The following is a 22519-nucleotide window of genomic DNA, read 5'->3' as shown; positions in this document are numbered from 1 at the left end:
AAAGCGCTTTGGAATGAACAAGAGACACCGCACAACGATAAGGAAAGAGCGAGAACGGACGATGACAGATAACTGGGGCTTTATTCTTAGTTTGCCACGTGCAACCAGCTGACCTTATAGTCACAACTCTATGCTTTACGAATTTCTTTTGTCGGCGTGCGCAGTCGTTCCGAGGGGACCAAAAAGAAATTCCGAAGTAATTGATTGATTGTGGGGTTTAACGCGCCGACGCAACGCAGGCGATGAGGCGCGCTGTAGTGGAGGGCTCGGGATTAATTTTGACCACCTGGGGATCTTTAACGTGCGCCGAAATCTCGCACACACGGACGTTTTCGCTTTTCGCCTCCATCAGAAAGGTGACCGCCGCGGCCGGGAATCGAGCCCGCGTTCTCGTGCTCAGCAGCGCAACGGCTTAGCGAGTGACCCACCGCGGTGGGTGAAAAATTCCGAAGTAACTGGGGCTTTCGAAGTTATTGTTGACGGCGTACAATATAATGAAAGTGGCTTTCATAAACGCACACTCTTCCTCATTTTCCTCCCCCCCCCCCCCTTCCCCCCAAACACAAATACACACGAGTGAGGAGCAGGTGTTTCGTTAGAGAGGTCGTGACTCCGCTCCTTCTCCACTGGGTAACACTAGGGCGAAACACATGTGCGGAGAGCGACGCGTTCCCGCGCGCGTTTTTTTTTTTTTTTTTCTCCGGAAACAGGTCCTGCAGCGGTGAGGAACAACACGCATGAAGGCTACAGGACCGGTTTTTGGAGAGGGGGGGGGGGGGGGGGGGGGGACGCGTGCGGAAACGCGTCGCTCTCCGCACATGTGTGCCGCCCTTGCGTCACACTCTATCTTGAGGAGGGGGTCTGGCATGTCAGGAGGTACAGCAGTGTGTCGATTACTCCTCACTGTGTGCCTACTCGCCCCTCTTTGCCGCATGCCATTATGGGTAGCGGGGATTCACAGCAGCTTCTCGTACCTTTTCCGTGTAACCGTGGAGCGGCATCATCGCTCAAATCGTGCACTGCCCCGAAGTACACGCATAACTGCGGGATATAAGGTGTCGGCACCCCACGCCAGACAGTTTCGGGCCCTTTTCTCCCCCTCTTCCCTACCCCCTCAAAACATATGAGCTTAGCTTAGCTACAAGGCGCGCTGTTGTGGTGGGTTGACGACTGACCTATTATAGTTGGCATGGGAATTTTCAACTTACGCGGGCGTTTTTGTTTGTTTGTCTGTTTTTGCCGCTGTCAGGAAAATAGCATTTTAATGATCGTCCCGCACCTTCACGTTGGTGGATCAAGGCACGTCATGATCTGTGCTAAAATGTGGAATGAGAGAGGGGGAATCTGGTTGAGCGCTTCTGGGCTAAGTTTTTTTTTTTTTTTTTTTCTAAGCGAAGCTTATATGGCTATAGTTCCGTCTAGTTTTCATGTCCAGTAACAAAAACTTTCGAGGCTGTACGCGTTTTAGAGCGCGAAGCGTTCTTAGCGCGTGGCATTGAAAAGCGAATGCCCCGGTGTGTGTGCTATTAGCGCGCGGACACCAACAAAGTCGCACGCCGTTCAAAACATCTCTTAGACCTCGAGCTCATCATTGGGATATGTATTGTGAGTAGATTACTTATCAATAAGCACCATCAATAGAGTCAAAATAGGAGTCCGCACGTGTATGTACGATCCTTTTTTTTTTTTTAGGGATGACCGCCGTCAACGTTCAAAAGAACAACAATTAGCCCTCCTCACGTTTCCTGGGAACTCTGTGTCATTCAACCGAATGTAGCAGCGGCGTTGTAGAGAAAAGTGTTTACGTATAGAAATACGTTTCAGAACGTCGCGCTGATTTGCTTTGCACCCACTTTTGGGGGATGCGAAGTTTATAATTCGTTTCATTTCACAGCCGCCACCGCCACCAAACCTTTAGTTTGACATACCGTAGTGTTCCGAAAGAACGGCCACCCAAAGCACAGTGATATCAAAAATACGGGGTGGGCCAACTTTCGGGTCAAGTGCGAAAATCTACAAAAAAAAAAGTGGCCGCACTGGCAAGCAAAATTGCTGAGATATCAAGGAAAAATATGATGTGGGTGAACGTTCGGGGGAATTGCGGAAAGGACAAATTAGTGACCACATCAACACATGAATAGGTGATTTGCGTTTATTTTGTTCGCTCATCGGCGGTGAAGATACAATTTTAGGGGGTGGGCGATCTTTGGCGTCTTTTAGCAAATTGAATACTTCACCCCTTAAGGGGTGATCTCTTGACTCATTGGATCTATTGACCCGTTGGATCTAGTGACTCGGTTGGATCTCTTGACTCGTTGGACCGTCTGACTCGGGCATCACGTGAACTTGTGGATGTCCTGACTCGTTGAATCTAATGACCCGTTGGATCTAGTGGCCATAAGCTCTAAAGTGGGGTGGGCGATATTTCGGGGGGCGGCGTTCTCTCGGAACTTAAGGGTAGTGTCGGCAAAACAGAACGTCCGCAAGATTTCTTGGGGGATGCAACAGTGTGCAACAAAACTTTTCTCCTTCATATATCCAGGACCAGTAGAGAAAGATGGTGTAACTAAAAGCTTTTTTCGACCCTCTCGACCTGAACTTCCAAAAAGAAGAGAGGGCACAAAGGACGTCCTTGCGGGCACCCACAGTGCAGTTGCGTGTCGCCGGACGGCAACGAAATTTATTTGTTCCTGCACTTGACGTCAGTGACCTTTCACGTGCAAACTCCGCCCTTTCCCGCGGCTCCCGCCTCTGAGCACTCCTTGACAGTGCCCCGCCTTCTATACACGGATCTTTCCCCCTCGAAACAAACCCCGTCCCCAAAATTTCCCAATGCCTCACAAGCACTCGGGTCGCATCGCAAACGCTGTATACTTCGCACCAACTTAGTTCGGTGCAGTGCTAGCAAAGTTGAGTGCGCTCGAACGGGCACGACCGTCTTCCTACGCGCAAGAAAAGGTTCCTGAACAAACATGACCGCAACCATCACCACCGCTATTTCGTACTCGTCAACTATAGGCCTGAGGAAGTTTTGTTTCAAACTATCGTTGCGCGCGCAATTTGAACGGAAGTTTTGAGTCCGTCGCCGTAGTTATCAGTGCTTTTATGTAACAGTTATACGATTGCGACGGGCCGCGGCCGGAAAGTTCTGTCTACACTGCGCCAAACTGCCAAGACCGAGGGGAAGTGCAAGCGGGAAGAGGCTATCGATCGATTTCCCCCCGGTCGGTCACGTGGTCGCAGCGTGTCCCGACGTGCACCACACCCGCGTCTGCGCGTTGCGCGCGGCGGCCGTCGCGTCGTCGGCTTGTGTATGTGTACACTGTGTGTCAAGCGTTGGCCCCGACAACAAAGTGCCGAATTGGGAACACCGGGCCCCGGTCGACGTCGGGGAGGTTGGTCTCCTCGACGGCGTCGGCGGTGCGTCCTGAGAACCCCCCGCGAAGTGTAGAACGGAAGCGGATTCAACGACCAGACAGCAGCAGCGGCGTCTCTTTCCAGTGCCGAGCGCAATCCTGAAAGCGGCCGAGGACGAGTCGAAACGCGGCATCCTCTCGAGCGAGGACGGGTTGCCATGTTTACGGTAAGCGGTTGCCCTAGTTGGCCGCTGTTTCTGACGTGATTCTTGCCGACTTGTCTTCTGAGTGCGTGCGGGGAGCGGCGTTTCGGATGTGTCGTCTATTTCGACGTCGGTGAAGACGAAGAGCGGGCAACGAGGTCCATCATCTTCCTGGCCTTGGGAAAGTCCTACGGTCGTCCGCTGGTGAATCACTACTTGTCTCTGCGGGAAAGTGCAAGGGTCGTCGACGATCTCCAGTATTCCGCGAGGATTTCGAAAGTGTGACCCCCCCAAAAAGGGAAGAACGGACAGTTAATTGATTGATTTCGTCGGCGTCCTTGTGGGATTTAGGCTGCCGGACCACAAGGCTGAGTTCAAGGTCGAAGTCTGCAGTCGCCGTGGTGCGCTCTCTAGACCCGGAAGTGCGGGCAGCAAGCCAGTGTTGAAGACGCGGAGCCACTCGTTTCGTGGAGCGAAGAATTGTTCTCTTCAAGGTCACCGCGCGGTGTCATTAGCATCGGCATCGGTGTGAAGGCGGCAGGGTAATTCGGTCCTGCAACAGAAAGCGGTCATGTCCTAACACTCAGTTATGCTCTGATAAACGCTTTCAACGTGATAGTTTTGAACGATACGAGGAAGTAACTCAAAAACCTTACATTTCAGCTTTTTCGCAGGCCCCGTGGGCTGTGAGCTATCGGATTTTGGGATCGATCAGAATGGATGGAGGTTAGACTTTTGCTAGTTTCAGCAGAGCAGTGGCTATTCGGATATTTCGAGATTAAACTCAGGCCTGTGCTCTAAGACATCAAGGTCGATATCCGAGAAAAGTGATGCCGCTAGTCGCCATTATTCGCCAGGGCCGGTTAGCCGTTGTACTAGCTGTCGCCGAATACGTTGCAGATACCCTATGAAGGTATCGTATATTATTCCTGTCTTGAACTGTTGCCAGCGGCCATGGCGTGTTGTCTAGGGCTGGCCTATATGAACGTAATAATTCTGCTTCCAGCACAAGGTCTGAGCGACGGATAATTTAAAGTTGACAGAAAACGTAGACGTGGATGAAGGACATCGCTTCAGTGCAATTCCATCACCTAAGGGCGCACTATAATCCTCAAAATAGCGGGAGTTCCAGCAGGTACTGAAACCACAGCGCACAGGCTGCTTGGCTGTTAAATCTCCGAGTTGGAATTCACGAGAAGCCGAAACAGCGGAGAAGAGGATTCAAGTGGATGTTAGTGATGGCGAATCGTAGGCAAGAGTAACCAGGGTGCCCGAAGGGGACAGATAAGTGTTAGTCCAACACGGAAGGTCTTTTTTTTTCACTTTCCGAGCTGCAAAGGCGTTCGTGCGTGGCCGCACGTCGTCGTCCAAGGGCAGAGCCGCTGACTTTAGACGCAAAGAAGCACGCCCTTATCAGAATCACCCAAAACAAAAACGACAGACCGTGATGAGGGGCCGAAAGTGCCGAGTAGTCAGAACTCGCCTCGTCTGCCACCTCCGCCGCGAGCTTTTATCTTGAAAAGCGAGGCGCAACCGGTGGTCAGCGATGGCTCCTACCGTCACGAGCGCCGCTGGACACCGGTCCAGCTAGCGGCGGCGGAGGATGGCTCCGTGCTCCTGGGCTTCGGTTCCGACGGCGTTCGGCGTTCAAGTTTCGGTGTGCGGTCTCGAGTTCTCCGCATTCTACGGACCGACCTGCCCCGCGTGCTCGGCTTTCGATGTGTCCGGAACGACGTGTGTCCCGGCGGCGGCCGCCGGTCTCCCGGAGTGGATCGGCAACGGAGGAGGGACGGCGTCGACGACCTCGTACTACCAGTGGAGGCCGCCGCCCTTAGCGCAGGCTGCGTCGCCGGCGTGCTTCTTCAACGATCGGGGTGCGTATGTGCTGCCTGTTCGGCTGGTGCGGCGCTCTTCGACTGTAGTGATTTACGCGAGCACTCTTCTGGGAAGTGTATACAGCTTCTGGCTTACCGGAAGCCGTTACTTGCTGACTGCTGAATAGCAGGTCGGTTCCTGCAGCGCACGGGCCGGCCCGTTGGCCAAACCGGAGCCACAGTGCATGCGCTCACTTCGCAACGGTGGCTGTGCGCCTGCGCTGTGGCGCCAACATGTTTACTAACACCGATTGTTCAGTCTTCTATAACTGTCTATTAATAGGTATAACGCCAAGCCCTGTTCGTGTCCACTCCATTGTTTCTTCGGAAACGGTGACGATATTTCTTTTCCTTCTGTATACGGCCTGGTCTGGTGTATTTCATCACCGTTCGTCACCCTTGTGACGTGGAAATATGTTGCTAAGCAAAACAAGTACAGTGTATAGAGCCAGGGGTCTCAAACACACGGCGCGCGGACCTTTAGACTCGGCCCGTCCCGCTCATGAGTGCCTTCGATCATTTATTTTTACTTGCTTTTTTGAGCGTACCCGGTGCCGTTACCATGCGTTGAAGCATCACCGTGGCACCAATGTTTTACTTTTTCAGAATCGGCGTCCAGAGTTTAGTCGTCCTGGATATCGGTATCGATATGTTTCTCGAATCCTGACGCCAAATTAAGCTTAGAAATGGCCAAGAATATTTACAAGACGTGGGAAAGGAGTTGTTTATTTCTAATTATAGCGTTCATAGCTGGCATTTTATGACTGCCTCCCCCCCCCCCCCCTCTTTGTTTCAACCTTCTTCGCAGTCCCGGCGCTTGCGGGACTAAATTTTGGGATTGATTGATTGATTGATTGATTGATTGATTGATTGATTGATTGATTGTAGGGTTTAATGCGCCGACGCAGCGCAGGCGATGAGGTGCGCCGTAGGGGAGGGCTCCGCGTTAATTTTGACCACCTGGGGATGTTAACGTGCGCCGAAATCTCGTACACACGGGCGTTTTTGCTTTTCGCCTCCATCAGAAAAGCGGCCGCCGAGGCCGGGAATCGAACCCGCGTCCTCGTGCTCAGCAGCACGACGCCTTAGCCACTGAGCCACCGCAGCCCGCTCACTGATGGGAGTTTGAGACCTACGTTTGCCGCTGGAATGCCTACCCGGGATCGCCCCCCGGAGGCTAGATGTGGTTGCTCTGCTCGAGAGGAGGGGACGAATGACGTTAGAAGTACACGGGTGACTGTGTGTAATTGGAGTTCTTTGATAACATAATGCACAGTTTCACCGGTCTGTCATTTCATCGAGCATCAACGTGCACTTTCCCCGTTCTTTGAGAGAGAGGTGACGGGGGCGGGAAATGAGAGGTGGCTGTTTTCTACAGTTTTTGTTTAGTGTCTCTGTGTGCAATCACGTTTTATCATGCTGTCCGCTTTCGCAAGGTTATCAAAATGATACTCCTGGCCCATTGATTTTCCCCACCGTACTGCACTTTCTGCGGAAACAAGTTTTTCAGAGATTAACTGAACATTTGGAGAGTAACGGAACAAGACTGGCCCTGCCGCAGGCAGATGCACATTTTTTAAATGCTTAAGCCTCTCTTCGTGGACTGGACTAAGCACGAAAACCCGTACGTCCGTCTGTAACGCTTTATGCGTGATACTATAAAATAAAAAGCCCTAGAGCCTTCAAGTTTTAATACGCGTTTTTTCTCTGAAAAAGTTTCTTCCCAGCATAGACTGCTTTATAGTAGTAAAGCCGATTCTAAAGGGGCTTAATGATCACATTATAGGGTGTCCAATGGAACGTGGGTGGCTTATCGGGTATTTATTAAAAGTATTTTGACAACTGACTTCTAATATGTGGTGCCACTTATAGTGTCTTCCTAGCTATGCACCTGCGTTTAGTAGTGAAGCCGACCTTAAATGAGGGATCACTGTATAGCGGAGTGGCTTGCGCGTTTATCCAACGATTCTCGCTTGGAAGCTTTTTTTTAGGGACGAAACACCTTAGGACCTCGCTTTTTTCGGGGCTTGGCGTCCGTGTGCACAGTGTTGCGCATCAGCATTGGGTTGGATTGAAATGGATTAGGTTGGATTGCATTGTAATTGTATATGCTGTACACACGCGTTGTCAGTCATTTACATGCGCGAATGGGCAATTCCGCGGGTGATTTACGGTAAGAACGATCCCCAGTGCTTCGCCCACTCCTCATGATTCACTTCACCGAGATACGTGTTTGCTTTTTTTTTTTTTTTTAGGTAAACTCATAGTGTGGTGCAAAAACCCGGAGCACACGGCATTTGCATGGGCGTGCACGCTTTCCGATGTTCGCATGCGACCTCGATCCACAACCGCGAAAAAATGATGCAAACGGCGTCCACGGAAAGGGGGCTCGAGAGGTTCGCCGTGCTCTGCACATATACGCTGACTGACCTTCCAGGCCGCGGGCCTTTCTCTGCATCGTTGTGCGGGCGTCGTTGGAACGCGCATACGCTGTAACATATTAAACAGTCGTACTGAAAAGCTGCGGCGGGGGTACGAACAGACGCAAAGAGGCAACGTGTGTCTCTCCCTCCTCCTCCTCCTCTTCCCTTTCCCCTTGTCTGCCGCGAGTCAAAACAAAGCGTCGACCCACATTGGACTATAAACGGAACGCTGCTCTGCCTGGCTCTCGAGTATGCGAACTCGGGCGCTCATCTCTAATGGCAAAACTCTGTCTAATGGCGGCTCCCAGCGCTGCTCCGAGCCGTGCGGCAAATGAGTGTATCAACTGCTGTAGAGTGCATGGCGCTTCAGGCATTAGAGCTGTTTTCTTTTGTACTTGCACTCTCCGCACTGGTGCAGGCAGTGCAGCATATGCTCGTTTTTGTTTTAATGCGCAGCCTTCTTTGCCGAGTAACCCCACAGCCAGGACTGTGTAACGACCTGAATTTCCTAAAAAATGAAGATATCGCGGAAGTTCCACCTTTAATCGTTACAATAACTTAAATGCAGATAACTGGTCGCAAGAAATTTCGAAAAAATAATAAATAACAAAAAATATGAAAAAATACGTTAAATGGCAAACCGTCTGACGACCTACATTTCCACGATAATGCAGATTTTTCGGAAGTTCCACCTATAACCGTCATATTAGCGCAAATTAGATAATTGGTAGAAAGAAATTTTGAAACCTTAAAAAAATAAAAAGTATATAAAAAATTACTGAAAATGGCGAACCGTGTAACGCCCTTCATTTCCACAATAAGGCAGATTTCGCGAAAGTCCCAAGTGTAATCGTTAGAACAGTTTAAATTGAGATAATTGGTCTAACGATATTTCGAAAAACTATAAAGTAAGAAAAATATTAAGCAGTTAAGGAAAATGGCAAGCCGTATAACACCCTGCATTTCCACTATAATGCATACTTCGCGAACGTTCCACTTCTAATCGTTATAATAGCGTAAATGGAGATAATTGGTCCTACAGGATTAAAAAAAACTGGTTGATTCCTCTGTCATAGGAATCGGTAAACCACGAAAGTGAAATGTGCAGCGAAATCTGCAGGTGAGCATGATTTGCGGGACGGCGGCTGTCTTGTGGGTGGGCTTGGTGAGCGACGTCCTGCTGGCAGGTCGCATCAGCAAAGGTATACTGGCGTCATTTCCGTGACGGATATGACGTCACGGATATGACTATGTACACCGGATATGTGTACCGGCATAAAACACTTTCGTGTTAAAATAAAAAAAAAACCCGAAAGCAAACAACCCCAAGTATACGCCTCGAGCGCGGCCTGTAGGGGCGCCACTGAAATCCCCCTAGCGGCCCGTTTCGAAAGCAGGCGCGGGAGTCCCCGGCCCGCTCCCCCCTTTCGCCGTTGCTTTTTGGCTCGTTCAAGACAGCGATTTGCCGTTTGTCCGCGTTCGAAATACCGAATAACGTGGAGCAGGCACTCTGTTTGCAAACGTGGTGTGTTCACGAGAGTATAAACGTTTATGACGCGATCTTAGTGAGATCTATATGAGCGCCGGGCGTGTGTCACAAGCCGGCGTCCCGAAGCCAGCATTTGCATGCAGCTGATTGCAATTCCGCTGCCCTGAAATTTAGTGGCAGTGTCTCCGTATGCGGCCGTATACACACTATGATGTAAATCTACTTTGTGCACGTACAAAATCCAGCGGAGCACTCATACCTGACAGCACGTAAGTTACGCCTGCCAATATCACATATCAGATATTGATCAGTACCATGAACAAGCCAATGCGGCATAAATTTCACAAACACTGTACCAAAGAAGTACGATGGATAATTCAAAATTACACCCCGGAGTCAGCACACGACGACAAATTTAATGATGGGTCGTCTTGTCCCGATGTGAGCGCTCGCAAAGATTCATCTGTTACATTTATCCTCCACGAGAAGCGCGAAGATGGGCTTAGAGTAATCCGCGTCCGTGACCAAACTCTTCTTCGAAACATCGTCATATGACACAGGGAGACTGCAGAATCTAGCATAAACCGAAATCAGAGACCCTTATCAGATACGACACTCTTCCAACGAGCCCGTGTGTACGAGATTTCGGCGCACGTTAAGGATCTCCAGGTGGTCAAAATTAATCCGGAGCCCTCCACTACGGCGTGCCTCATCGTCTCCGTTGCGTCAGCGCGTTAAACCCTGCAATCAATCAATCAACTCTTCCAACGACACCTCATATCGCTTGTGAACTGCCTACCCTGTATTCTTCAAAAAATGCGGTCGCCGAGTGATCAGCCGTTCGTTGAAGGCAAAAAACAAACGAAAAGTGAACACGCAGCTTGTGTGTGTGATTACTAAAACGTTCAGTCGTTGATTTCGCTCCGCATTTGTAAACAAGGATAGTTGAGCGTCCTCCTCCTCGCCCCCCCCCCCCCCCCCCCCCATGTCTAGCGAAATATCAGTGCATTTCGCATCTAGTTGGTCTGGTGAATACTACCTTGCTCAAACAAACGTCTTTAGCATTTCAGAAGCTGCACTCGGTTTTTTTTTTTATTCCCGTACGACTATTATATTTATTCCTGACTTGCCGACCATTCATTTTCCCGTGGTTTCATTAACATATACCTTGGTTCTTACTATAAGGCATGAGTGGGCACATATCTGACAATGCACAGCCTTTGAGTGTACTTAACATTTTCGCGTGGATTATATTCCCATAAAAAGCACAAGTTTTTGTCAGCTGTTGGGTTATCACATCCCCGAAACATATTTTTCTACGACGTACATATTCGAAGCAAAGCCGCATTTGTTGTCTGCGCTGCAAAACGAACCAACCTCTTACAGTGCCAATATCAGGACTAAACGAGGCGACAATAAATAGAATTCACTTGTGCTGACGTGTTCGAAGGTGACAGCGGTGATATGCTGCTGCCGTCGCCGACGCCCGCAAGAGCGGCCAAGACGCGCGCAGAACCGCCTCCCCGGGTAGCTCTTGTTGGCGTTAGAGCGTTCTACCAAGACGCAGCTGTTTTTTTTAAGTGCCCTAAACATGCAGTTAGCTTACAGACGTCACCATAACAAGTTGTTTAGTGCGCGGAAAGGCAAAGAGAAGCGAAAGAGAACCAAAACACTGCATGACCACCTATCAGCCACGCAGCGCTAATCCCGCTAACGCCGCGGAGAAGCGGCGGCAGGCGGCGCAGCGATCGCGAATGTCGAGGCGTATAACGGTACTCTTTAGTACTAAAGGTTGCTTCCCCGCACGAAGGCCCTGTGTGCAGGGTTGCACCCTTTACAGGCCGCTTGCTTCGTAGATCTGGCGTCAGTTCCGTGACGGTTATGGCGTCATTGAAATCTTTGTGTATCTGGGAATAAAACACTGCCGTGTTAAAACCGAAAATTTTTACTAAATGATAGCTCCAGTAGCGCTCTGCGCTGGTCTGCACGACACCCACTCATGTGATCCAGTTCAGATTTTTAAAAATGTTTGTGGTATTGCAAACAGTTTTGGTGAAATTAAGCGAGAATTCAGCTTGTGTCTTCATTTATGTTTGCGTGGCGGGAAAAAGAAATTATAATATTCGAGTACATGGTGGGGGGGGGGGGGGGGGGGGGAGTGTAAACGCTGACGAGCCCACAGTCAGAGGTACAGTCTTTGTCAAAATTTCCTAGGCGGTCGCGGGATCGCTTCCCGGCCGCGGCGGCCGCTTTTCTGATGGAGGCGAAAAGCAAAAACGCCCGTGTGTACGAGATTTCGGCGCACGTTAAAGAACCCCAGGTGGTCAAAATTAATCCGGAGCCCTCCACTACGGCGCGCCTCATCGCCTGCGTTGCGTCGGCGCGTTAAACCCCACAATCAATCAATCAATCAAAATTTCCTAGGCCAAGCCGAAAGTGCGCAGGCCGCGAAAAATCCAACGTACAAGCCTACGTCCCAAGTGATGCTGAAACGTTTTATGCCGGAAGGCTAGAGAAAACACCTTTCTTTCTTGCTGTCGTAAAGTAATTTAGTCATATTTCAGTGTAAAACTTTTTTTTAATTCTCTGTGGTCCTGTAGGCTTAGGTTTGGCATAGAAAATTTTGGCAAAGATTGTACATGGCGATAAACTGAAAGGAAGTTTCGGCAAGTGCTGCGACTGTTTCCCGGCAAAAAAAAATAAAAAGCCCGCTGAAGAGAAGGGGCACGTTTTGTTGTTTATCTTCCTGCGCCGATGTTGAAGCAGAGAGTGTGCGCTTGTAGACAGCACGGGATAAATGTGTGGACCTTATTAAACTTGCAGATAAGGTTTCGGTACGAATATTTTAGGTGCCAAGCACCTTAGGACCTCGAAATGTCCGTAATCCGAGCGTTCTCCGGCGTGCGCGTGCGTGCTGCGCATGCGCGAGAGGCATTGGGTTGGATTGATTTGGATTGGATTGGATTGAAATGGACTGGATTAAATTGAATTGCATTGGATTGGATTGGAAATCGTTTTAGCAGTAGTAAGCACTCTCACGGGTGATTTACGGTAAAAACGATCCCCAGTGCTTCGCCCACTCGTCATGATTCAGTTCGTGGAGGAGGAGGAGGAACAGACTTTATTGAAGCCATAAAGGACTTCAGGTGATCAACCTGGGCTGGTCCCTACGTCCAGGGTCCCATTGGTCCTGCAGGCCTCATCCGCTAAGGATATCAGCTGGCGCTGACCCTCCGCGTCCGAGGCCCTGATAGCCGTTTCCCAGGTGTTGGGGTGGTCTCGCAGTCGTGCAGCGTCTTGTGGTGCCGGATGGTTGGAGATGCGCGAATTTTTTAATTGCCGCTTTTTTTTTTAACTTGTACAGGCAGCACTGTTAAATTTACTGTCTATAAATCTTTCCTTCCGACAATATGACGAACTACTTCAACTCTTTATATGGAAATCTACCACTCGTCATTCCCGATTTTATTAAGACGAGGTCACCGCGCACACGATTGGCAGAGAAGCCGACGTTTAAGAAAGCAGCGCTCTTTAACGTCGGACGCCCTAGTGAACTGCATATAGCTGCGGGCACTTTGACCTCAACTGCAAAATGGGCTGTTTGTGGATTTGCGCCGTGTTTTGGCCGCCCTGACAGGTGTTTAGCTGAACTCAAACACTGCGCGGTGCCGACGACCCCCTTCGCATCGCTTTCCCGTGTTCGTACTCCCTTTCTTTTTTTTTACTCTCTCTCTCTCTCTCTCTCTCTCTCTCTCTCTCTCTCTCTCTCTCTCTCTCTCTCTCTCTCTCTCTCTCTCTCTCTCTCTCTCTCTCTCTCTCTCTCTGTTATTTATAGTTACATAAAAATATAAAAAGTACCCACTTGTGTTCAAAATGCATAGTAACGTTTCTTGTAAAATTCGTCACTGTATCATTCGCTAAATTTCGAGCTTATTTCAATATATAGTAAATGCAAATGAGGGGTTCGGTAAATGAACATAGCCTTATACATAGATTAATCATAAAAAATGAAAAGCGAACGTATGACCTTGATCATGCAAAATTGAAAAATACTGTTTTTAAGGTCAAATAATGGCGCTCTACTCGTATATCTGGTAAGCCACATTTCCCTACTTTGTTACTGTAATTAAGGCGCGCGTCAATGTGACTTCTATGGAAAGAAATCGCGCTGTTAGTGTGCTTGGTTCATATTTTCGGGATCGCGTTTCGTTTGCACTTGACTGTACATACATACATGCATGCATACATACATACATACATACATACATACATACATACATACATACATACATACATACATACACACATACATACATACATACATACATACATACACACATACGTGCATACATACATACATACATACATACATACATACATACATACATACATACATACATACATACATACATACATACATACATACATACGTGCATGCATGCATACGTACGTACGTACGTACGTACGTACATACATTCATACATACGTGAGCCCATTTGTTTGCGGTTGGTATGACGTAGTTGATGTGTGTATAATAATAACAGCCAAGGCTATAATAGGGAAGAGAGAATGATGGTGCAATGACAGGAGACGCATCAAAGAACGGAACGGAAACGATCGAAGAGCCAGGTAAGTAGCGGCAGCGTGCAGAGTACGGTGAACTCGGAGTGAGCGGGCGCCGTTCATGAACGCGCATGCGCGGATTCCGTCGGTTTTCGGAAACAATGGCTCCCCGCTAACAAACGAAAAAAGAACTGAATGGAGAGGGAGCCACAGTGCTCGAGAGAGGTGGGACGACAAAGGGAGAGAAAAATGGCGGCCAAGGTTATCGACTTCCGTCCGCTCGCCTGTGCGGCAGGATTCCGTCACGGTCAAGCGGCATCGGAGCGGAGACCGACGAAATTTGCGAAAAAAATGACAGCGAGGCGGCAAAATATTCGGTGAATTCAGCGGAGCCCGCCCGACGTTCACGCATAGGTAGTTGTGCGGTCGCCGACCGATTTTTTGGACCTATAGGCTGGTGGCAGTAGAGGGGTCTTTTTTTTTTTTTTACTTGCACTGACTGCACCGGTGCAAGCAGCGCAGCATGTGTTCATTTCTTTTACTAACCTGCAGCTCCATGGAGCTAGCGCTCTACGCATGTCTGTTCGACACTGCACTAATGATACAAATTAAAAATAGACACCGACCACGAGCGTTTATAAAACAAAAAAAGACGTTTCGGCCCCCGTACGGGAGCCTTGTTCACAATCTACATACGTATCATGCATTTCCCCGATGAGTTTGTATCATGCGTTTCCCCGATCAGACGGACTTCCGTCCAACACTTGATTTTACACTGCACTAATCTGCACTAGTTGAGGTAAAAAAAAATCAGATACCCTCCGTCTAACGACGACGATTGAAACGCGAAGCTTTCTTGAATGCTAAAATCAAATTGCGAAGTGCCAAAGTCAGAGCCGCTGAAATCAAAGTCAAAGCGTGAGCGACCGAAGTGCAAACCTCCTGAAAGTCAGTCCAAACTCAAGCTGAGCGCCCTCCTCCCCCCACCCACTCATTATCGTCGACCGGATCGGAATGGTCCGTTCAGATAGACGTCGGCTTGATAACGCCAGTGATCCCGGTTCGATTCAGACGACAGGGAGCATGTTTTTTTTTTCTTGTTTCATCATCATCATCATGTAAGCTCTTACTGTGTAAAGTTCGCTTTCCTGCAGTGTGTTTTCCCTACGACACCGCCATCATTGAGGCCAAGAAAGCTCCGCTTTTTAAAAAATGACCGCGTGTCTGCTCTTTTTGTTGCAAATGTCTACGAAAGACGATAGTCGACTGGCACCCCTGGCAAGTAAAGGCCTCCCTTCTCTTTCCTGCTCACCTTTTATGCTGTTCCCCTCCTGTTTCGCTTCTCCCAAGATAAACACGCTAGAGGTTTGCGCAAGTCAATTTAAATATACCAGGTTCCACTATTCCAGGCTGAGTGCCTCGATGCCGTACAGCGGAGACGCGCGTGAATCAAGGCGCCCTACTACGTTTATAGAACCTGGTTGCCCTGCTCCATGTGCCTTCCAAGCGGAACGTATAATATCTAGTGGAACCTTTAGTTACTGTTGCCGTTTGGTTTATTAAAATTCCCCCAGGAGCTATAGTTGCCCGGACGACAGCAGGCAAAGGAGATAATTTTTTTTCTGCAGTGGATGTAGTATTGCATTTGTTATCACAAAAATAAAGCATCCATGAATTTTTAATAGAGGAACACTGCAAATATCGCTTATGTCATGATTTTTACCTCATATTTTCGTAATGTCTTGTACTTGTTCAACAATGTTGACAACTATAAACATTGCCACCGGACCTAGACGTTTAGATTTGGTGGTGGATATATAGCCTATTGCGCAGTGTCCGTTTCACTTTGGCCGGGTGGCTGAATCGCTGTTAGCGCCCTGATATGTGGGTTATAATAAATTCTCTTTTCACACACACACACACGCGCGCACGCACACACACACGCACAGAGAGAGAGAGATTGATTGATTGATTGATTGATTGATTGATTGATTGATTTATTGATTGATTGATTGTGGGGTTTAACGCGCCGACGCAAAGCAGGCGATGAGGCGCACCGTAGTGGAGGGCTCCGGATTAATTTTGACCACCTGGGGATCTTTAACGTGCGCCGAAATCTCGTACACACAGGCGTTTTTGCTTTTCGCCTCCATCAGACAAGCGGCCTCCGCGGCCGAGAATCGAACCCGCGACCTCGTGCTCAGCAGCGCAACGCCTTTGACATTGAGCCACCGCGGCGGGTACACACACAGACAGACAGACAAAACAAATTTTTCGCGTTCAAGTAGCCAAAGAAAGGCTGGCGCTTTTTAAGAGAGAACGTCTTTAAAATACTCCTATACCAAGAGGCGGAACTGGAAGTGTACACGGAGATTAATAACTCGATGGAGGCATGAAATAAGAAAATTCAGAGGCAAAGAATGGACTGTGGCATCGCAAGACAAGAACGGCTGGAGGAGCATATGGGAGGTGATATCCATGACGTTGCTTTCGCGCTCGCAACCAATCACGTGAAACCGTGCGAAAATCAACTCCGCCGAAGTTTTCGCAGCACCCTGTTGGATTTGGCTGCAGTTTAGCCTACAGTTACGCCACATTGAGCCCCAGTACAAACATGCGCTTTGCACCAATTCATGGCATCGGTAAACTACACTCATGCGTATACGCAGTACACATCTGCAGTGTGTCTATGCGCTTATCCTGTTTCCGCCATCTTGTTTGCCGCTTATTTTTCTGAACCCTTCCCAGCCTGCACGCGACGATGGTTGCCTGCACGCGTACGTGTACGCGGCAAGAGCGGGGATTGAGTTACTTCCTGTCGGAAAGAAGGAGGGGATGGGAAAAGGGGCAAATCAACGAAGGCAGCGGTGCGTAGCCACGAGCTGCCAATTACGGGTAACTGGAGCGGGCCGGGGGATGCACTGCGCACGCTGTACGCACTGTACGCCCGAGGAAGGATCACGTGAAGCGGAGGTTTCTGGGCGGTGCTGCAGAAGTGATACGGGAAGAATAGAAAGGGTTGTCGGCGCGGTACTCTGCGGGCGCACGCTGTGATACTCCCGTCCAGCGATACACACTCGCAGCGGCTTATTATACCGTCGCTGACGTTCTTTTGGTGCCGGCCATTCGGCAGGCACAATTCGGACGCGTGTACGCCTCCAGGGGTGCGCCGGCAGAAGCCTTCTGCTTTTGTAGGTTGTGTCACCCCTGGGAAAGGACGAGTGAGAGTACCGGTTAATGAGGGCTCGTCGAGCGGGCGCTGTGCGGCGTTCGCATTAGACACAGTGCCTCCTTGTTTGGTTGCTACGCTGTTCGTAGATCGGGTCTTCGGCCTTGGGCAAGCGTGTGCGATGGCAAGTGATGGCACCGTAGGAGGGCGCAATATACGCTACTAGGCTGGGTTAGTTTGGACTATAGGTTAGGTTGAGCTTTGCTTCCCCCTAGCTTTCTTTTCGAGGTTTACGGCGCGTGCACGCTTGTTATTTATCTTGTAACGGTGACAGGGATGCCCCCTGGGATAGAGCGTTAGGGGCGTGCCATAGGAAAATGACCATCAAAGCAATCTGATAGGCTAGTTGGCCTGACATGATGTAAATAAAATTGCGCTAAAAGGACAGGACGAACAGAAGAAGACACACTACACCCCGCACCAACAGACTGATTTGATTTCCACTACTATCAGGTGGACACGTGGAAACAAGAAAAGATTTAATACAAAACTAAAACTACAAAAAAATTCCCCCGCACGTCCCCGAAGGGAATCGTGCAGAAATGCGAATGCATTGGGTGCACCGATGAGTGTGTTGCGAGTAATGGCGTAATTGATGACGAGAGTGTGAACGTAATCATTTATTCATCAGCACCTGTTTGTGTTATCGTTGTACCTGACGGCCACAATCACTGCCTTGTGATCGCTAAAGTGCACGGTCAAAGGGTCTTTGAGAAGCATACGCGCGTCCCAGTTTCGCGTAAAGACCACATCAATGCAACTCCCGTGAATGGTAGTGGGGCACGTGTCGAAGCCGGCAGAGAGACAATGCATAGAGTGCCTGGTCTGCATGTACTCGACCAGCCACTCGCCACTCTTCTTGCGCACGTCAACGTTGAAGTCGCCAACCAAGACTATGGGGTCAGAGGGTTTGGAGCGCACGCGCACACTTTCCATAGCCGCGTCCAGCTGCGCGGCAACGGCGTCTCGAGCGAGGTTGGGCGCGAGGTACACGGTCACCACAAAGACTCCGTCTCCGGTGTAGGCAAGGGTGTACAAGTCCTTGTACGGAGACGTGTCTCGAACGGGAGACGTGGCAACGGCGTGCGATATCAAGTTCCCATACAGGTTAGACACGAGACTAACACCGCAGTACTGGAGGAGCGCGGAGAGATAACACCTGCGGGCGCACGCCGACGGAGCACGCCAACTTCGACTAAGAAATGCAGTCGCATTTACGACGACGACGACGACGAAGGCAGAACTACGAGGCGCGCGCTCACGTGCGCTCGCGCTGGAGGAATGCAGGCGCACGCCGGCCAACGGAGCAAGACAACCCCCGGCTAATAAATGCATTCGCATTTAAAAAAGCAAAAAAATAACAAGGAACAGTGTGTCATGGAGAATTTGGAGTTTTTTTTTTTTTGCTTTTTTGTACTTTTAGTTTTGTTTTTAAATCTTTTGTTTCCACGTGTATACTTGATAGTAGTATATATATGAGCGTGGAAATCAACTCAGTCTGTTAGTGCGTGGTGTGGGGTGTCTTCTTCTGTTCGTCCTGTCCTTTCGGCGCAACTTTATTTCTATCGGGAAAATGACCGTCGTAATCCTCGCTTGCCTGATTGATATCCCTCACAGTAGAGAGTTTTGGCAGGATGAAAACCCGGTTTCAGTACGACGCGCACAGCTGCGCTTGCGAACAACCGCTCTCGCCCACTCTGCGCACGCGCAGTAGCGCCAGGCGAGTACCGGTACCGCACCGGGACCAGTTAATTAGAGCGTTATAGCAGAGAGGAAAACCGGTCCCCGTACGGTACCTGCTAAGCAATCGGAGCCACGGCGCATGCTCAGAGACGTAAAACTTGTTGTGCGGTTGTGCACATGCGTAGGTGTACCGTGTGCCGTACCGGGACTGGTTCTCCGCTCCGCTACAAGCGTAGAACCGGTCCCGGTATGGTACCCGGTAGGCGACCGACTCTACTGCGCGTGCGCAGAAGCGGGAAAACTGGCACGCATGCGCAGGTTTACCGAATACCGTACCGGGACCGGTTCTCTGCTCCGTTATTACTCTCTATTACAGGGACTCTGTAACGCTTCCGGTAAACGCATTTCCTCTTTTCTTCGGGTCTGGAAGAAAGCTAGAGTTACCGCCAGCAGAAAGCGGCATTGTGCGTGGTTTGCTCGTCGCATCAGATCCGCTTCCGTTTCTGCTTTGCTTTTGCGGCTTTTTTTTTTTTTTAGGTGGCTATCGAATGTGTCCATTGCTGCAGCTGTAGGAAAGCCCGCCAGTAGCCGCTACATCGCTGTAATGACGTAATTCAAGCGCTCGAAGAGAGAAAGCTTCTGGACAAGTTTCTGTGTTATGTGCCAAATATCGGTAATTTTTGGTTGACGTACTTGGCCACCTCCTGCTATAGGTACTGTATGTGTTTGTTGACGCCCGAAAGCCTTTAAGGCTTGGGGAAAAGTTTGAGAGAAGTGTCGCGGGGTTCATTTAAGCGGTACCTTACGATTTGTATTCCGTGCCGGCTAGGAAACTACATCAATGGAAATATTAAGCACGGCAGAACGCGGCGGACGGAGGGGCAGATCAAATGAATAGCACTCCGTCCGTCAGCCGCCGCCTTTGTTCTTTTTTTTTTTTTTTTTTTTTTTTTTTTAGGTGGCTATCGATTGTGTCCATTGCTGCAGCTGTAGGAAAGCCCGCCAGTAGCCGCTACATCGCTGTAATGACGTAATTCAAGCGCTCGAAGAGAGAAAGCTTCTGGACAAGTTTCTGTGTTATGTGCCAAATATCGGTAATTTTTGGTTGACGTACTTGGCCACCTCCTGCTATAGGTACTGTATGTGTTTGTTGACGCCCGAAAGCCTTTAAGGCTTGGGGAAAAGTTTGAGAGAAGTGTCGCGGGGTTCATTTAAGCGGTACCTTACGATTTGTATTCCGTGCCGGCTAGGAAACTACATCAATGGAAATATTAAGCACGGCAGAACGCGGCGGACGGAGGGGCAGATCAAATGAATAGCACTCCGTCCGTCAGCCGCCGCCTTTGTTCTTTTTTTTTTTTTTTTTGCGCATGTTTTTTGCGACTTAGTTTGCATATATCTGCAGCGTCAGCTCACCATTCTGCTGTCCAGAGTGACGTTATTCGATGACATTTCAGCTCCACAGTCCCGCTTTTTTTTTTTTTAAGCAAGATTTTTTTTTTTTTTTTTTTTTTTTGCGAACCCGTATTGCTCTGACGCCGGCCCAGGGAATGAAACGCTGCCCTTTCTGTTTCCGTCCTTTCTATTTTAAGCCTTTTACTGTGTGGACTGCCTTTGAGTCCTCGCTTTCGAATGTCGATGTACTGTGAGAGAGAAGAGAAAGTTTCGCTTGTTGCGGACTCTTCTGGACCAACTCTGATCAGCGGTGTTTTCTTACGCCCTTCATTTGTAAGTACCTGCAAATGTATTGTAAAACCTGTGCCCAAAGCATGGTTATTATAAATCGTCGGCAGAATTCCGAAACTCTATAATGAGCAGTCCCCCCACAAAATATATCAGTTATGAAGGTTCCAAACATTTCAGAGACCTTGCAGGATTATTCTGGTGAGTTTCCAACCTCCCAATTTTGGCTGAGGTGGTCGAAGTGACAACCGCGCTGCCAGGAGTTTTCACTGAACTTTGCACTGGCCGAGGGAAGCCACGTCCGAGGAAAGGCATAAGAAGTCTATAGCCGCCATTGCAGGGTATGCAAATACAGACAATATGAACATCCTCGATTGAGAGTACTAACATCTCCATTGGTAGTCTTAACATCTTGGTTAGTAGTATTAACATCTCGATGGGTAGTATTAACATCTCGATTGGTAGTGTTAACATCTTGATTAGTAGTATTAACATCTCGATTGGTAGTATTAACATCTCCATTGGTAGTGTTAACATCTGGATTGGTATAGTTTTAACATCCCGGTTGGTAGTATTAACATTTCGATTGGTAGTGTTAACATCTTGATTAGTAGTATTAACATCTCGATTGGTAGTATTAACATGTCGATTGGGGATCAAAAACGCGATATCATCCCCAGTTATTATAGAAATTTGCTGTGACTTTCTTGAATTGGATTTCCTCTCAGAAAGCAAGACCGAACGGCTTCAAGGTATACCGAGGCGGTTCCACATGCACACAGCGCGCCCGGGGGGTTTCCAAGGTTTCACCACGTATACTGTCACTTCTGTTTTGCCACTCCCCGTAGAATGTCGCGGGGAGTTTTGCGCGCTCATCGCGCGGATACTTCTGTCACTTCTGTTTTGCCACTCTCGGTTGGATGTCGCGGGGAGTTAGGCGCTCTCTCTCATCGGGCTGATTAGTGCAGAACCGTGTAGTATCCACAGTGTTTCCCGCAGCTTGTGAGATGCGCTGTGTGGTCTTGAAATCTTCGGAAGCGTTCATGGCACCGGTTCTGGCCACATTACCCTAAGTGGAAGCAGCTGCGAAGCGCAGGATCGCGTCTCAAGGCCGCGCCTCTCTTGAGGAAAACGGGAAGCAAGACCGACCTTCCGCGGCCTCTTTCGCTCCTTGGCTGCCACCTTTCATGAAATCGTCCAAGAGAGGCCTTAAGAGCTGAATAAAACGGTATAACTACCCATATCAGTGACACTAGCTGAGAGAAAACTCCCTGTGGGTGTGCACCCGTATGAGCAGTGAAACGTCATTTAATTTATTTCGGGGTAATTTATTTCGGGATGGAAGTGGTAAGTGATTATATCTACTTAGGCCAAGTTGTGACCCCGGATCCCAACCATGAGGCAGAGATAATCAGAAAGGTCAGAATGGGGTGGAGTGCCTTCAGCAGGCGTTCTCAGATAATGAATGGCAGCCTACCATTGTTCCTGAAGGAGAAAGTGTATGACAGCTGCATATTACCGGTACTCGCCTGCGGGGCAGAAACTTGGAGGCTCACTAAGAGGGTTCAACTTAAATTGAGGACGACTCGGCGAGCAATGGAACGGAAGATGATAGGTGTAACGTTGAGGGACGAGAAGAGAGCGGAGTGGGTCAGGGAACAAACGCGTGTTAAGGACATATTAGTAGAAATTAAGAAGAAGAAATGGACGTGGGCAGGGCATGTAATGCGAAGGCAAGATAACCGCTGGTCATAAAGGGCAACAGAGTGGATCCCTAGAGAAGGCAAGCGTTGCAGGAGGCGGCAGAAAGGTAGATGGGCAGATGAGATCAATAAGTTTGCGGGGATAAATTGGTCACAGTTGGCACAGGACCGGGATAATTGAAGATCTATGCATGGGAGAGGCATTTGCCCTGCACTGGGCGTAGATATACTGATGATGATGATGATGGTGATGGTGGTGGTGGTGAATTCCAGCAAAACAAGAATTCGAGCCGTTTTCTAAAGCCATACTCCT

At 49.2% G+C, this 22519-nt stretch overlaps 1 protein-coding gene across 3 annotated transcripts in view; it reads left to right on the top strand.

Annotated features, from left to right (window-relative positions):
- The window catches only part of LOC144162747 (uncharacterized), a 93383-nt gene that overhangs the window by 41068 nt on the left and 29796 nt on the right, over positions 1-22519 (top strand). Inside the window, exon 1 of one of the 3 annotated variants that reach the window (XM_077693388.1) lies at positions 4887-5433. The exons of 1 other annotated variant lie outside the window; for it this stretch is intronic. In XM_077693388.1, coding sequence (XP_077549514.1) covers positions 5163-5433 — 271 coding nt within the window. In that variant the 5' untranslated portion in view covers positions 4887-5162. Of the gene's footprint in view, positions 1-4886; positions 5434-22519 lie in introns of those variants that run through there. One more of the 3 variants, XM_077693387.1, reaches the window with a different exon arrangement.

The sequence above is a fragment of the Haemaphysalis longicornis genome, unplaced genomic scaffold (assembly GCF_048455015.1).
Source record: "Haemaphysalis longicornis isolate Haplotype H1 unplaced genomic scaffold, Haemaphysalis longicornis Haplotype H1 scaffold_12, whole genome shotgun sequence".
Lineage (NCBI taxonomy): Eukaryota > Metazoa > Arthropoda > Arachnida > Ixodida > Ixodidae > Haemaphysalis > Haemaphysalis longicornis.
Note: the sequence above shows the minus strand (reverse complement) of the source record. Positions and strands in the feature narration are given on the sequence as shown.